General features: G+C 42.2%; 1 protein-coding gene across 4 annotated transcripts in view; it reads left to right on the top strand.

Moving 5' to 3' along the window:
* Positions 1-12,137, top strand: part of supt3h (SPT3 homolog, SAGA and STAGA complex component) — a 495,649-nt gene that overhangs the window by 22,816 nt on the left and 460,696 nt on the right. For 2 of the 4 annotated variants that reach the window (XM_069886703.1, XM_069886701.1), the window contains exons 1-2: positions 3,773-3,879; positions 5,040-5,149. In XM_069886703.1, coding sequence (XP_069742804.1) covers positions 5,040-5,149 — 110 coding nt within the window. In that variant the 5' untranslated portion in view covers positions 3,773-3,879. Of the gene's footprint in view, positions 1-3,772; positions 3,880-5,039; positions 5,150-12,137 lie in introns of those variants that run through there. The other 2 variants (XM_069886702.1, XM_069886705.1) reach the window with 2 other exon arrangements.

Genomic DNA, 12,137 nt, shown 5'->3' with positions numbered 1-12,137 from the left:
GTTTCGGCAGCTGACCCCTAAGCACCAGTGGAGGGACCTGCACTGGCTGGGACAAGTCCAGATGGCCTGGTTTCAAGCAGTCCAGTGTGAATAACTCCTTCTTGCCCCCAATGTCAAGAGTGAACATGGGAGTGTTTCTTTGCAGCACCTTGTATAGTCCCTCATAAGGTCACTAGAAGGGGAGTCCTGTGCGTGCCCCTTTACACGAACACATACTCACAGGAGGACAAGTCCGGGAGGTAGTTGTGGGACACCTGACCATGTCGCGATGGTGGTGGTGGTGCAAGGTAGCCCATTTTGTCCCACAACCTCTGGAGGATGACTGGTGTCAGTGTCCTGTTTGGTTGCTGGTGGGAAGAATTGACCAGGGACTGCAATGGTGTCACCATAGACTAGTTCAGTAGAGGAGGCTCTGAAAAGGAAAGGGAAGTCTCTGATGACCGCATCCACGAGGTGTTGGAATGTCTGCGCCGCATTGTTTTTAAACCAAGTGGCAAGCAAAGGAACTCAAACAGGCCAAACGGGGTGATGATGGCAGTCTTCTGGATGTCAACTGGGTGCACAAGGATATGTTGATATCCGCAGATCAGATCGACTTTATAGAACAGATTTGCGCCATGGAAGTTCGCTGCAAAATCCTGGATATGGAGAATCGGGTAGCTGTGTTATTGGCAGGGACGGGCTATTCAGTCTCGTGCATGTTTCGAGCGCTGTAGGGGGTATGACACTTATCTCTGCCCCCGTGTCCACAAGGAACCTACGGTCTGAGTTGCTATTCCAGACTGGAGAAGGCTGTTCGGTCGGCCAGCCGCTGCAGCCACTAATGGTGGCTGGCCCCGTTGTTTCCTGGGAAAGAGCATGGCTGGTGGCTCCTGCGCGTAGACGCACTTCAACGTTGGTGGGAGAAACACCATTTGGGATTGGACCTTTCTGCTCTGGTTGGGCGGGGTGGACTAGACTTGGGCATTGTCCTTGGCAGCGGCTGTGTAACACAGTTGACCAATTCTATGGCTTTATGCTTGGAATGGTACAGAACGTCTGCTTGTGCCGCAACCTTGTGTGGGTCACTGAAATCCGCGTCTGATGTCTTCAGGCATCTGCTTGGGTAACGCTTGCGCGAACATGAGGCAGGGTTTGTGCCCTTCTGCCATTGTGAGAAGGCCATATGTGCAATGAGGAGGTTTTTAAGAGCCATTTATTTACCTTCCTCTGGCAGCACCTGGATAAAGTCATTGACAAGCGAGGTGGCTTCCTGGTCGAATGAGCTGACAACATAGAAGTATCTGTCCAATCTGAGGTTATATGTTTGATCTGGAACTGGGCCCCTGCTCAGCCAAACCAAGTGCAGGGCCGGTTTGTCCAGAATGTTGGCAGCTTCAACGCGACAGTGCCTATGGCTGCAGGTTCCATTGTGCCGTGTCTTCAGGATGTGCTCATCAGGGTCACCAATATAGCAGGTTGTGAGCAAGTGCAGAGAAGAGACTGAGACAACAGGCTGGGAGCTCGAGTATCACAACTACTTTAATTTGAATCCTGCACTGTAGCCTTTATGCCCATCTCTGGTCCCGCCTCCAATGTCCCAGCACTTGCATCACGATGATGCAAACACGCACGTGCCCTTCTAGTCTGGGCCATCGATGCCATCCTTGCCGCAGCTGTTCTGCTGACCGCGCATGACAAGCGGGGCCAGTTCACTGCTGCAAACATGTGCCGCCACATAACCTCATATTTCCTAATTTCCAACTGGCAAATACTCATTTACTTAATGACCAAGAAATCTGCTTCTCTGTCAATGTATTGTCAGCAAATTTGGTTCAGACTTACGCTATCTTTTCATGATTGTAAGCTGTTGAGGCTTGAGAGTTGATCCCTCTCTCAATGGAATGCAAAAGACTTATCGTAGAGTCAGAATGACTCTGCTTCATCAAGATGAGATAATGATGAGAGTTTATCATATACATAAGTACAATGTATAAATGTAATGAAATTCTTGTTTGCTGCAGTTACATAAAATATTACACAAAACATCAAGGACATAAAGCACATTGCCAAACAATGTGTAAATTAAATTAACATGCAAGAATGTGTCATGAGAGAAAGTAAAAAGTAATACATATAAAATGATAAATATTCACAGTGGCAATGGTACAAAAAATGCACTGTTGCAATAGTGCTGACAGATCTGAGGTAGTCATGGAGTAGAGTTATGATTGGGGTAGGTTTAAGAGTCTGAAAACTGTTCTTGAACCAAGAGGTTGCAGACCTCGGCTTCTGCACCTTCTGCCTAAGGGCAACAGCAAGAAGGGAGTGTGAGCAAACTGATGGTCCACACATCATTACCACATTGACATCTCTGTCCATGGGCTTGCATTCTGCTAAATCCAGGCACCGCAAATTGGTGAACACCTTATATTGTCTCAGCAGTCTCCAACCAGACTGCATCAATATCAACTTTTGCAATTTCTGTTAACCTCCTTCCCTGTTACTCTTTCTCTACCCCTCTCACTCCTTCCCTGTAGCTCCTCACCCCTTTCCCTTCCTTCCATCAGAGAGCTACCTTTTTTAGCCCTCTACCCTCGCCCCTTAACACTTCTCAGTTCTCTTCTACCCTCCAGTTACCTATTTCCTCTTAGATGTTGGCCTGTGCTCCTCCACCTTTCACTTCCTCCTTCTCTTCTTCTCCCACCTTTTTATTCAGGTGTCTGCCTATTTTATTTCAGATTCCTGATGAAGGGCTCAGACCCAAAATGTTGATTGACTTCAAGTCACCTTTATTTATTGTTCATGCCATGCTCGCACGGTAAAGACAAGATAGCGTTTCTCCAGGACCATGAAACATTTACATAATAAGTTAGAACAGGAGTTAAACACATTGAAATATTAAGACGTAGACAGTAAAAGTCCATGATACATTATCCACATATGTTCTGGGAATTCAGGAGCCTGATGGCTTGGGAGGAGAAAAAACTTTTGCCCAATCTCGATGTAAGGGCTCGAGTGCGATGGTACCTCCTACAGATGGCAGAAGGGAGAACAGTTTATGGGACAGGTGTGTGGAGTCCTTCACAATGTTTATTGCTTTTTGCCTGCATCGAGTGTTGTATATGATTTCATGGTTGGAAGAGAGCCCCAGCGATCTTTTCTGCTGACTTTTACTTGTGCATGGTGTATGACCTGCTGATTTTCTCCAGTACATATGTATATTGGATGAAACCCAAACATCTGCACGTTTTCTTGTTTAACACCAAGGTGATAAGGGATACTTTATGATGTTTGCTGCCTTCTTGAAGCATCGCCTCACGTGACTGTCTTCACTGACCAGGAGGTTGGCTCATGTGATAGACTTGGTTACCTTCTACATTCCTGGGCACTTGAGTTTCCAAACCAGTTGCGATGCAACCAATCAATATACTTTCCACAGAAGTTAAATAGAATATTTATCAACGTGCTGAATCTCCTCAGACTCCTTAGAAAGTAAAGGCATTGATGTGTCTTCAAGTTTGCCTCAAAGTGTTGGCCCCAGATGAGGTCCACTGAGGAGCTAAAGCTACAAATCTTCTCTATTCTTGTGCCACCAATTAATACATGTGCATGATCCTTCAGCATCCCCTTCTTAAACATCAAAATAAGCTACTTGGTCTTGCTTACATTGAGAGCAAGATTATTCTGGTACCACATTTCCAGATTCTCTATCTCTGTCCTACATTCTGACTCATCATGACCTATTATTTGGTCAACAATGGTGGTGTCATCAGCAAATATTTAGATTGCATTGCAGTCAACTTGGCTCTGTAATGGTGGGTGGGTATAGAGGGAATAGAGCAGGGGACAAAGCACGCAGACTATGATGCCTTTTTGTTGGTGGATAGCGAAAACCAGGTGATGTTACCAATCTCTCCTGATGTAATATAAGTTTCTAAATGCTCCCATTATTCCTTCATTATGAATTCCAGCACTTTTTCCAGGGTAATTATTCTACAATTTTCTGTTTTCTTTTTCACTCCTTTCTTAAATAGGGCTGTTACATTTATAATTTTTCAGTCTTCTTGGAACTTTGGAAGATTATTATATCTGGTGCCACTTCAATCTCAATTGCATGCAGGCCATCAGTTCCAGTGGTTTTGACAGTTTTTTTGTCCCATTAGTTTACTTCATACTTCTACTCTAGTGAATGTGATTGATTTAAATTTCTGTTTATCTTTAATTAGATTTTCTAGGGAAGCTTAAGATTTTTTCTATCATGAACACACAGACACCCAGACACAGACACCCAGACACCCACAGAGAGACACACACACAGACAGAGAGAGAGACACACACACAGACAGAGAGAGAGACACACACACAGACAGAGAGAGAGACACACACACAGACAGAGAGAGAGACACACACACAGACAGAGAGAGAGACACACACACAGACAGAGAGAGACACACACACACAGACAGAGAGAGAGACACACACACAGACAGAGAGAGAGACACACACACAGACAGAGAGAGAGACACACACACAGACAGAGAGAGAGACACACACACAGACAGAGAGAGAGACACACACACAGACAGAGAGAGAGACACACACACAGACAGAGAGAGAGACACACACACAGACAGAGAGAGAGACACACACACAGACAGAGAGAGAGACACACACACAGACAGAGAGAGAGACACACACACAGACAGAGAGAGAGACACACACACAGACAGAGAGAGAGACACAGATCCTATATATAGACATATGCCTCAGTCTATGGCTTGTGCTTTTCACCAGCAAGGACAGTCTCTCTCTGTCTCTCTCTGTCTCTCCTTTTCACATCTAAGCCTTTTTCCATATGATAACCAGAATAAGACATTACCTTCCAGCTGTGCCTGAACTTGTATTAGATGAAGGTTGATCATGCCTCAATATCTCTATTTATGAGCCCACGATCCTTTATAGATTTTTTAAAGCACCTTACACTTTCAACAATATGTACACATCTAGCCACTTTTGGAAATGCATGCTCTAATGTATATTGCCTTTGTGTTTTTTAGATGAATAGTAATGCAGCCAGTCCCATGTCAGCTGGAGGGAACGCGGCATCAAGCAGTGGGAAGGGGTCGGCAAAATCGACCAGCTTTGTGGCAGAACTTCAGACCATGATGTATGTAAACAAACCACGTAAAATATTCTTTATGGTATAGTTTAGCCACACAAATGAACTTTTGTATTAGTATACAACAAATAATATTACTTTTTAATTTGCCTATATGCATTTTTTAAGATTTTGTTAGTCCACCACAAATTAACATGTGTGTTCAATATTTGGATTTTGAATATTTAATGATCAGTGTAAAACATTATCCTTTATGCATATAAAGGAAATGAGCATATGATAAACTCTAGCTATCCAAATAGTTTGTCTTTATGTAAAATTCATAGCGATATTCACCGAAATGTGATTAATTCATCTCAAGACCTTAAGGTGTAGAAGCAGAATTATGGTAAATTATCAGTTTTTTATATTAATAATTAAAATAATTTTGTTTTAAATATTTGGATTTGAATGCACGATGATTAGAATATGTTCCAATGAAATAGATTGTCCTTAAACAAGTGTATTTCATAAATGGGTTAAACATATGGGGTGGGGTTTTCTCACCTGTTGACTTCTATGTGACGGTATGAACTGCAAAAACAGGTATGTGAATTGAAAATTTAATTTGCATTTCAATGGTTAATAAAGGTAAACTAATAAAATGAAGAGGAAAATGGAATGTAAAAATTGCAAAAATCATGCAATTCCATATCCTGGACCTCACTCTACACTACTAGGCCTTTAGTAGTTTAAGAAAGGGATTGATTTTAAAAAAAATTACAATCTTAGCTGATAAATACTCTTATAATAAATGGAATTCTGAAAGAACAGTGATGGAAATACAGCATTTTGACTTTTTCTCAGTTTGTTTAATGTTTGAATACCATCAGGAACAATCATTTGGACACTTGCCTAAGTTCCTTTTGCTTATTGCAAACATTTTCAGGCTAATAGTTTTCTTATTATTATTCCATTGTTGATTTTACACATTGCCAAAGGTAATTCAGGCTCACCAGTTTTCTTTAATCAATTGTAGTTTGCCCTGATGAGCCACTGACATTTTGTTTCATAATGTGTGAGATCTAAATTGTAGATTTATTTTTAAGAAGACATATAAGTATTTAATTAGTTTATTGAAGTTTGCAATTTTGATTTTGTTTCACCAGGACAACGGGGGGGGGGGGGGGGGGGTGGAATGGTTGTCTAATTTCACTATGCCAATGTAATAGACACTGGAAGCTGCAACTGGCACAGATGGACCTCATTGATTGTACATCTGATAATGGTGAAGCCAATGTTGTACTGCAGACAAAAAGAGACTCGTAACAGGCATGGAGGGATAAACCACCAAAATAAATCTTTGTAAAAATGAAAGATCAAAGTTAGTTTTTGCATCTCAGTGCTGTGTTGGGGCTCACAGGTTTGTCAGTGCATTAACAAAAATAATGGTTTCCTGTTCTATTTGGTTACAACGTCTGTCTGATTTCTCCTGCCTTCATGGAGGTCTTTAATTGAGATCACTTGTACACATGCATGACAGGAAAGAAAACGGCTTATGGGAAGTTGAAATGGAACAAAAGTGCTTGTAATAGAGTAAAAATGTTAACTGTTTTAAATTTGGAAAAAACTGCAAATGCTGGTGCAGTATTTATTTTTCTGAATACTGCCATTTTCTTTTCAACTCAAAGTAAGATTTACTCTGATAGCATTTGCTAGGAGAAATAGCATAGCTTATACTTCTAAGTAATTAAAACATATGCAAATATGCTTCCACTATGTGGACAAAGAATATTTTTGAGAATTTGATGCGTAATTTGAAGAATAAACATTAGTGGACTTCAAAAAAATCTTTGGATATATGTGAATATGGAAATGGGTAAAAGCATTGCTATATGTAAAATTAGTGCAGTATAAAACTGATAATATCAGGACGTCGGTGATGCTGGAGTAGCAGATCTTCAGGACTGTTGGAAGCTATTCCCTAATATTCCAATTAATTCTCCATTTTTAACTTAATTTTTAGATTTATGTAGCTGAACAATACATTTTCCAACAAACTCAGAGGACTCCAAAACCCAGCAGTAATAGAAATTCACCAAGACAAATTGTTACTTAAATAAAAGTTGCCTTTAATTTTCTATAAACATAATGACAGGATTAATCTTTAACTTATTACTATTAACTTACCATAACTTAACCCCCTTCTAATTCTAAGTAAACTTGTATGTAACGTGTATATGTTCAGGAAAGTTCTGTTTCACTGTCCAATCATTCACTTTTCACTCCTCCAAGTTCACTGGTATCAGGCAATTCTTATACTCTGCACTGAATTTAACATTTATGAATGTTAACCAAGCTCTGGAAGGTTCTTGTTGGTTTCAGAGGGAGATTTGTTGCTCATTGGACACACACAAACTGATTCCCTCCGATCAGCCACTTCATTTTCTTGCCGAAGAAACTTGCCCCATCATGGGTTTTCCAAATGACAGGTCACCACAGAGTTCCTCTTGTTTCCCTTAATTCAGGAGAAAACCTCTAGCCAGCCATTTCCTCTAGTAAAGACTACAAGAGTTTTGAACAGGCTGAACTCAGAACTCACAACCTATCTTCAAAATGGGGTTTTTCAACAAGACTGCCAGCTTGCCATTTTACAACCTCAGCTGCTGCTGTAGAACTGATCTCTCTCTCTCTCCAAAAGAGAAATCACCTGTATGTTTTTCCTTTCTCAGCTTGTAAAAACCATGCGACTTCTTACAGGGCTCCAAACCCAATCTTTGAAAGATATTATCAGTATCTGAGACTGGACTTTGTCCATTTGCACCACCTTGTGAAGTTCTTTCCAAAGCAGTTCCATTGTCTCTGCAAAGTCACTGGTGACACAATGTCTCACTTCAGCAAAGCTCTTGCACTTTAAAAGAGATGTCTTTTGTGAAGTGTTACTCTGTTTGTGAAATGTAACCTAAACTAAACCCCTTACAATCTTTTAAAGACATATTTTACCCATAACTATTCTTAACATATCCTGTAACACTTGACACATTTAAAATGAACATGAGAAACAGAACATGATAGGTTTCAAGGCAATTCCAAGAGATAGGGAAATGGTGCTCCTACAAGTTTCAGTGGTGCATGGGAAACTGGACTCTGCTGAGGTTCAAGGGAAAGTAGACAACAGGGTGTGGACAAATTGAAAGGAGTACAGACAATGGGGCCCTGATGTGGGAACCAGGGCCCTAGTATATTTAAAACAATGTGTACTGTGCTTCTAATATGCCAAAAGTGCCATAAGAATTGATGTCCTGGTGTGATAAGGTAGAGGAGCAAAGAACATCTGGTAGCCTCTTTCAGGTGGCCAGGATACCCCGATGTAAAGTTGCATATTCTACCCGAATGCGGCTGTCGGGAGGGCACCTGAAAGAGTCTGATGTGGCTCGGAGGAATACTCACCAGCCCTCCTCCAGGAGGTATAATCTCTGCATCTGAGCAGTCCCCCGAGGCACCTGAATGCAGCTGCATGAAAGCGGCTGCTCGGGGATGGGCAGATGACAATCAGCCAACAGCCCAAATCCCCGCTGCCTGACAACCCCCCTCCCCGCTGCCTGACAACCCCCCTCCCCGCTGCCTGACAACCCCCCTCCCCGCTGCCTGACAACCCCCCTCCCCGCTGCCTGACAACCCCCCTCCCCGCTGCCTGACAACCCCCTCCCCGCTGCCTGACAACCCCCCTCCCCGCTGCCTGACAGCCCCCCTCCCCGCTGCCTGACAGCCCCCCTCCCCGCTGCCTGACAGCCCCCCTCCCCGCTGCCTGACAGCCCCCCTCCCCGCTGCCTGACAGCCCCCTCCTTGCGATTGACAACCCCCCTGCGCCTGACAGCCTCCCCTCCCCGCTGCCCCTGCCTCAAATGTCCCGTGCCGGCCTCCCCTGCCCCGACGTCTCAAGCTGACAGGAGCCAGAGGGTGCTCCGAGGCGCCTCTCCTGCAGCTGTCCCTTTCAGGACCTGGAAGTCCATTCCACAGGGCTGTATCCGCTTCTGCAGGCGCATTCTTGGCGAAGAATGCATGTGAAAGTGGCTGGTGAGTCATTAGCCTAACCTGCTTGATTTCCAACCAATTTGATTGCAGATCATCAGAATTTTGATTGTAATGCAATACTGTTGTTTGTTATACAAGTTGGGAATCTGTTACTAGTTCAGTAGCATTGCATATTTCTTTTGCAGTGTGCCATATCTTGAAATGACTGGCTTTTGACTGCAAAATAAATAGAAGATTGGAAGAAACTGAGAGAATCATCCACCGCATCCTTCCTTTGTAGAATTAAGATTTGCAGAATGAAGTATAAACCATTGCTCAGACATAAAAGTTATTAAAATTTGTAATGCTTAAGCACCAAGTACAGTTTCAGTTTTTGATATCAGTAGTTTTTTTTTCAAAATATATTTTTAGTACAGGTGTAAGTGTGCCCCCTTTTTACAGAAAAACCAACACATATCTAAAAAGTTATTCACATACACCCTCAGATACACACACAGACACCTTCCCCCCCCCCCCCCAAACTCCCTGACAACCTTGGTACTTTTGCTGACAGTATCATTGATATATCATGATACTAGTCCATGCATTTACTACAAAAGCACTCATAATTCAGAGAAATAATTCGTGAAAAAAATTTGATGGACCCTCTTAATGTGTATTTGATTTTCTCTAGTTTAATAAAGAAACTGATGCCCTTAATTCATTGTGTAATAGAGGAATTCCTTTCAAACTTTCAGTTCAACAAGACTAGACACTTGGGTTATACAGACTTAAATGCTCCCACTTCTTTCTGTAGAGAGTTCAAGGAGTTAGTGGAGATTCCAAATATTGCAGTCAACAGGCAAAGTTGCAAATTAACTTGAAATATTTTAGATAATGTGTCAAAGACTCTGCTCCAGAAGCAATGTATTTAAAGGCACTGATAAAAGATTTGGCTTATTGATCAGAATTCTCTGGACCAAGGGTCAAAATACCAAAGCAAAGAGAACCCCTACACTAGGACTAAGACAGTGAGCTGCTTAAGAGACTGTTGGAGCTGGAATGCCACATCCCATCCATTTCCAATGTGAACTGTCCAATACCAAGGCACACAAGGAGGACAAGACAAATCCAAAAATATATGGTGCAGCTTTACCCTGATTTTGGTTTCTAAATGTTAATTTTATACATACAGCACAGTAACAGGCCATTTTGGGCCACAAATCCCTGCTGCCCAATTTGCATCCAATTAATCTAAACTCCTGGTACGTTTCAAACAGTGGGAGGAAACTGGAGCCCCTGGGACCTTGTGGACACAGGGAGAACGTATGAACTCCTTACAGACAGTACAGAATTTGAACCCCGATCCTGATCGCTGGCGCTGTAAGGGCATTGCACTAACCGCTACACCAACCATGCTGTCCTTTTTCTGGAGTGTTTTGTGGCTAATGATTTGTTATTACGTGAATTTCTGTTTTGTAAAACTTGCCAATCAACTACGTCTGTTTCTGTGCTACTGAGAAACATGTACATCAGCCTACTCTTCAATGACTGCAGCTCAGCTTTCAACACCATCATACCCTCAATGCCAGTCAGCAAGCTCTAAAATCTGGGCCTCTGCATCCCCCTCTGCAACTGGATCCTTGACTTCCTGATCGGAAGACCACAGTCAGTATGTATCGGAAACAATGTCTTCTCCTCACTGGCGATCAACACAGGTATACCACAAGGATGTCCACTCCAATTCTCGCTATTAATCCATGACTGTGTAGGGAGGCACTACTGTAGAGTGTTGTGAACTCAGATAAACATCAATTTGCACTCCATTGAGGACATCTACAAGAGGCAGTGTCTTAAGAAAGCAATATCTATCTTTAAGGACCTTCACCATACAGGCCAGGCCCTCTTCACTCTGTTACCATTGGGAAAGACGTAGAGGAGGCTGAGGAAGAACACCTAGCAGCATAAGGACAGCTTCTTCTCCTCTACCATCAGATTTCTGAAAGGGTAATGAACCACATGCATACCTCACATTCTTTTATTTTTTTAAGATAATTTTTATAGCAACATTTGCTCTATGACGCTGCTGCAAAACAACAAATTTCATGACATATTTATGACAATAAATTTTGATTCTTATTCTACTTCAGCTCTCCTGCACAGACTGACCTAGTAAGCACTTCCCTCAGGAGTGGATTGACACTTAAGGATTCGATAATAATGTGATATTATTTGTTCCTCTCATATACTGAACATGTATTTCCTACTTTACAGCGTGATAACATATAATCTTTTATGCTTCAATGTGTTTTCCAATTATTGTATTGGCCATACTGATTGAACAATCAATGTAATTTAGGCTACTAATGTTAGTTTTTACTTTGAATTTCCACTGCACTGCAAATTAAGTAGAGACTAAATTAATGTTAAGGATAAGAAAGATTATGTTGCAAGATAGTAAAAGTGGCTCAGAAGCTTAAAATAATACAGTACGTTTCCGATTATCCGAAATGCTTGGGACCAGACCTATCTTGGTTCAACAGATTTTTTGGATATTTGGGAATTTTCTCTAAAGTACATTAGTAGCATCAGAATACTTGTATTGGCTGTTGCCGATCCCTGACACCGCCCCACACAGTCCCCGATCCCCAACACCACCCCACTGCTGTCACCAATCCTGTCCGGGACACAGAGGTCTCACCTCACTTTTAAGTGGTAAGAGATTGTCCTCCAGCAGAATTTCAGTGACCCCGCTGAAAGGGTATTTGACAGGGAGAGAGCTCAGGTGGGCGAGTGGGGAGAGAACGCGGCTTGGGCGGGTGAGCGGGGAGAGAGCATGGTATTCAATTCAAATTCTGAAAATGCCACAATGCAATTTATCACAAAGTAACTCATTGCAAAAAAAAAGACAATTTATAAATAAATAGTCAGTGCTATCCTTTCCTTCAATGTGTAGTAACCTGTAGACAAATGTCTCCTTTTTAAAACTGATTCCCTGTAGCTCCACTTGAGCATGGTGGTTCAATTTTTTTCAACTTTTTTT

The sequence above is a fragment of the Narcine bancroftii genome, chromosome 6, assembly GCF_036971445.1.
Source record: "Narcine bancroftii isolate sNarBan1 chromosome 6, sNarBan1.hap1, whole genome shotgun sequence".
Taxonomy (NCBI): domain Eukaryota; kingdom Metazoa; phylum Chordata; class Chondrichthyes; order Torpediniformes; family Narcinidae; genus Narcine; species Narcine bancroftii.
Note: the sequence above shows the minus strand (reverse complement) of the source record. Positions and strands in the feature narration are given on the sequence as shown.